Source organism: Mercenaria mercenaria, chromosome 4, assembly GCF_021730395.1.
Source record: "Mercenaria mercenaria strain notata chromosome 4, MADL_Memer_1, whole genome shotgun sequence".
Taxonomy (NCBI): domain Eukaryota; kingdom Metazoa; phylum Mollusca; class Bivalvia; order Venerida; family Veneridae; genus Mercenaria; species Mercenaria mercenaria.
This window is the reverse complement of record NC_069364.1, coordinates 59512247-59516214: the sequence shown is the minus strand read 5'-3', so window position 1 is coordinate 59516214 and position 3968 is coordinate 59512247. Positions and strand designations below refer to the sequence as shown.

The 3968-nt window shown below is 36.5% G+C and overlaps 1 protein-coding gene across 1 annotated transcript; it reads left to right on the top strand.

The window, feature by feature from the left end:
• Positions 1–981: 981 nt before the first annotated feature.
• On the top strand, positions 982–3553 carry LOC123558637 (oocyte zinc finger protein XlCOF15-like). Its single transcript, XM_053542226.1, has 3 exons — positions 982–1007; positions 2614–2826; positions 3280–3553. The coding sequence occupies exons 1-3, from the start codon at positions 982–984 to the stop codon at positions 3551–3553; spliced, it is 513 nt and encodes a 170-aa protein (XP_053398201.1).
• Positions 3554–3968: the final 415 nt, after the last annotated feature.

The following is a 3968-nucleotide window of genomic DNA, read 5'->3' as shown; positions in this document are numbered from 1 at the left end:
GCGTATGAAAGGCTTTCTATTAAGTGTGTTCATAACACCAAATGGAACATAATTGATTTCTAACATGCTTTGATGAAACTTTATGAAATATGGTTTTACAGTCTTTACATTCCTCAGCTTACAGTTGTTTGCCTTTAAAAATTGGTCATATTCTGATGTAATGATATTTACTTTGTAAGAAATGACGCATATTTTGTTATGTATGGCCTAGGTAAAAAAGTCTCAATTAAAAAAAAGTCACATATATTTCTTGCATTACATTTAAAGAACTGTATACTAGCTAGTATAATAATATAACGTTTGTAGTGGTTGTTTAGATATTCAGATTTTAAGAAGAGTCTTTGAGCCTGATGTAATGAAATATTTTTCTTACACATATATCACCCCCACAACATAAAGACAATACCACAAGCAATATATTACGTTTATATGTTTTACTAATGTTACTATCCCTGCGGTGAAGATAATCTATTTTATGTATTTCGGTTAAGTACTAATTTATCAGTGATATATGATAAACGTCAGTCAAGATGTAACTGAAAAAGCTTTGCAGATCTACCTGTACATTGAATATCAAATTGTTTTGGAAATGGGTTGAACATTTTAGTCCTGCTTTGTTCTTTATAGCATATTTTTCGATTCAATGAGTATTTCGTAAAAGTATGCTGCAAATGATAACTTGAAATGGAACTTTATATCGTGTGCGTCTTTGGAACGCCATATAACGTTTTACGTCATTTTGCGCGCGTCTGTTTCCAACGTGCTTGTTGCAAAAATGTATTTCAAGGCCAGTAGACATGAAATGAAAATGTACTTTTTCGTAATTTAATATTATACGCGCTCATAAAAAAGAAAAAAAGTGATGTAGAAAGCTCGAAGTAAATCCACATTTTCTGTACAAACATTTTCATTGTGATTGATAATAGCACTAACACACTGTATGCTGTCACGTGACATGGCGTACGGCAAGAAAAAGTAAAGATGGAGGATGAGGATGTTGATGAAAGGTAGGCTCCTTATATGTTCACTGATTTCTCTGTGAATATATCCTTTATGGGAATACTTATTGTCGTATAACACGGCATTGACATTTGTCTCTCATCGGCTGTATACCATAACCTCAGACGACGGCTTTATTTTCTAGACTTTGCCCTTGAATGCAACAAAAACAACGGAAAATAATTTTAAGCGAGGAGAGACTCAGTTTTTCAATTTTTTCATTCCTTCTTTGTGCGATTTGTGTCAGTTTATGAAGTACAGATAAACTTTGTACATAGATAAAATGTGTGTATCAGCCAGTTCCCTGAAAACCGCATATTTCTTTAAAAAATTCTCGTTAAAAAAATTGCCCAGTGTACGTTCAGAAGACCGGCGGTTTGCTGTCGGTGTACGATAAGACGTCGGTCAAAAAGTGTACGGTGAGAAGACAGAAATTCGAAGATTTCCTTCCGAAAAAGTGTACGGAAGGAAGACAAAATCGTTGCATATTCGAAAATTGCCTCAGAACTTAAAATCACTAATCTGGTCTATATTTCGACATTAGTTCTGCCATTTTTTACGAAAAGTGATGCCTTGTAAATGTTTTGCTGTTGTGGAACTTGTCTTTCTGCTTTAACACATTTAAAGATGCGGAGAAAATAAGGACGCTATAACTGAGACACCTGTAATGCAGATATATTATTAATCAAAATATTAGTTGTTTTTTTTCACAGTGCATAAGCGGTCAGATTTGTTCGTCCGTATATCTGGACAATACTTTGACCCAGAGACCCAAAATATCCGATTTATTTGGTTTAAGTTTACTGTGTCAAATGCCAAGGGCTTTGTCGAAAAGTGATTCCTTGTAAGTGACAAAAGAATATTCAGTCTCTGTAAGCCGTTAAGAATTTTAAAGATTATTATTATTATTATTGGGGGGTGGGGGACACCGTTTTTCAACATATCATTTAAAGATGATAATAAACTGGTATCTGTTTTTAGATCATTTGAATCAAACTCGTTTTGCATGTTAAATATATTTGCATAAATAGATATATTCTTTCATACGCTTGTTTTAGACGACCTTTATTTGTATGGTTGTTGGGAAGGAAAAGGAATTTAGTATTTACGTTTTTTTGTCCCTTTGGTTTGTTCATCTTACCTTTTTGCGTTTATGGGTGGCTGTGCGCTTTGTTTGTGGCATTTCTGCTTGACCATAATACAAATATGAGCCGTGCCATGAGAAAACCAACATAGTGGGTTGGCGACCAGCATGGATCCAGACAGCCTGCGCATACGCGCAGTCTGGTCAGGATCCATGCTGTTCGCTAACAGTTTTTCTAATTGCTATAGACTCTGAAAGCGAACAGCATGGATCCTGACCAGACTGCGCGGATGCGCAGGCTGGTCTGGATCCATGCTGGTCGCAAAGCCATTATGTTGGTTTTCTCATGGCGCGGCTCATATATACTTGCAGATTGCAAAATATGACCTAAGGTTGATATATACCAAATCTTCGAATAAGGCCCGTCATACTTATGATGACGTTTTCCTGTCAGCCGCAAGTGAACGTTGTGTATTCACGTCTTCTGCTCAGTGCTCAGTTTCGTTTCATCAGTCTTAATTTTTTTGCAGAGTATTAACTGGTAGTTCTATAAGCCCTATGGAAGATTCCTTCCATGAACTTGATGGAACCCATCTCTGCAGTAGCTGCGGGAAACACTTCTGCAGTCGACGAACACTGTCAGTACACATAAAGATACATGAGGGGAACCAGCCATTTGTTTGTTCAGCTGGGTCATGCGGTAAAAGATATAACAAAAAGCAGGATCTGGACGCTCATATGAGGTAAACATATTTGGCATTATTTCGTAATTTAACCACCCTTCATTATTTTCTAGGCCCGCGTTGTTAGCTCAGCCTCTCAAGCACAGGATTATTATTCTTGCGATTGCAGTTTGATCCCCGTGGGCGGCATATTTCCGTAGTTATTGGTCATGAAATTGTTTCTATGGCCATTTGCAATCCACCTTTGTGCCTGGCCCGTAGAGAAATTGTCAGTTTTCTGACGACTGAAAAACTTCGTTTCCTTAGAACGTGCGCAGTGATATCGGATCAGGCTGGTTCCGACATAATGTAACCTGCCGTCACTTCGTCATGTTTGCAAAATGAGCTTAGATACCTGAAAATTCAGAAACATAGTACGGAAATTAAAAAGGTACTCGAAATGATGTATAAAGAATAAAAGTTGATTCTATTAAGTAGATCTAAGTAGTTGTGATTTCATTTTTTTTCTTCCAGGGCCAGACACGGGGCAAAAAAGCTTAGCTGCAGTAAGTGTGGAAAAGAATTTTGCAGTAAGGCCAGCCATGTGAAACATACAAAAGAATGTGGTTACCCAAAACCAAAGCAGCATATGTGCAAGAGATGCGGCGCCAAGTTTAACAGGAAATGTGATCTTGAATATCATTCAAAAGGTTTGCACGACGAAGAGTGTAAATACAAACGTGACGTGTGTGGACAAAGTTACAGATGGCGGTCATCTTTGGCTAAACATAAGAAAAAATGTGCTTAGATGGTTTTGACCAGTTAATGTAATATTCTTGGGTGAAATTGGCGGTGTACTTCGCAGCATCGAAAATAATCTTTTTGGGTTTGTAGACTTGCCGTTTCATGTGCGTGTTCATACTGCTAGGCACTTAGCCGTAATTTGTAATTGGGCTGGTATAGTGTTGGTAATTTAGTTTGTATAAATTCTCTCTACTAGATACGAATTTATTTAAACTTTGTGTATCGACTCAGAATCAAGTTAAAAACGGAAATATGTATCAAAAATTATAGGTACCCAGACTTGACTTTGAATTATCTGCACTTCAAAATCAGAAAATACTAACAAAATCAATTTTCAAGGGCAGTTAACTAAAGATCAAGGAAGAGAAATATGCGTTTTTTTTTAATTTTTATTTTAAACTTCATTTTGTACTTATTTT

Excerpts from the sequence above, each read along its gene's own strand:
- LOC123558637 (XM_053542226.1), top strand. The coding sequence starts at position 982 with ATGGAGGATGAGGATGTTGATGAAAG. Across the intron at positions 1,008-2,613 it reads GATGAGGATGTTGATGAAAG|AGTATTAACTGGTAGTTCTA; the intron begins GTAGGCTCCTTA and ends ATTTTTTTGCAG. Across the intron at positions 2,827-3,279 it reads GATCTGGACGCTCATATGAG|GGCCAGACACGGGGCAAAAA; the intron begins GTAAACATATTT and ends TTTTTCTTCCAG.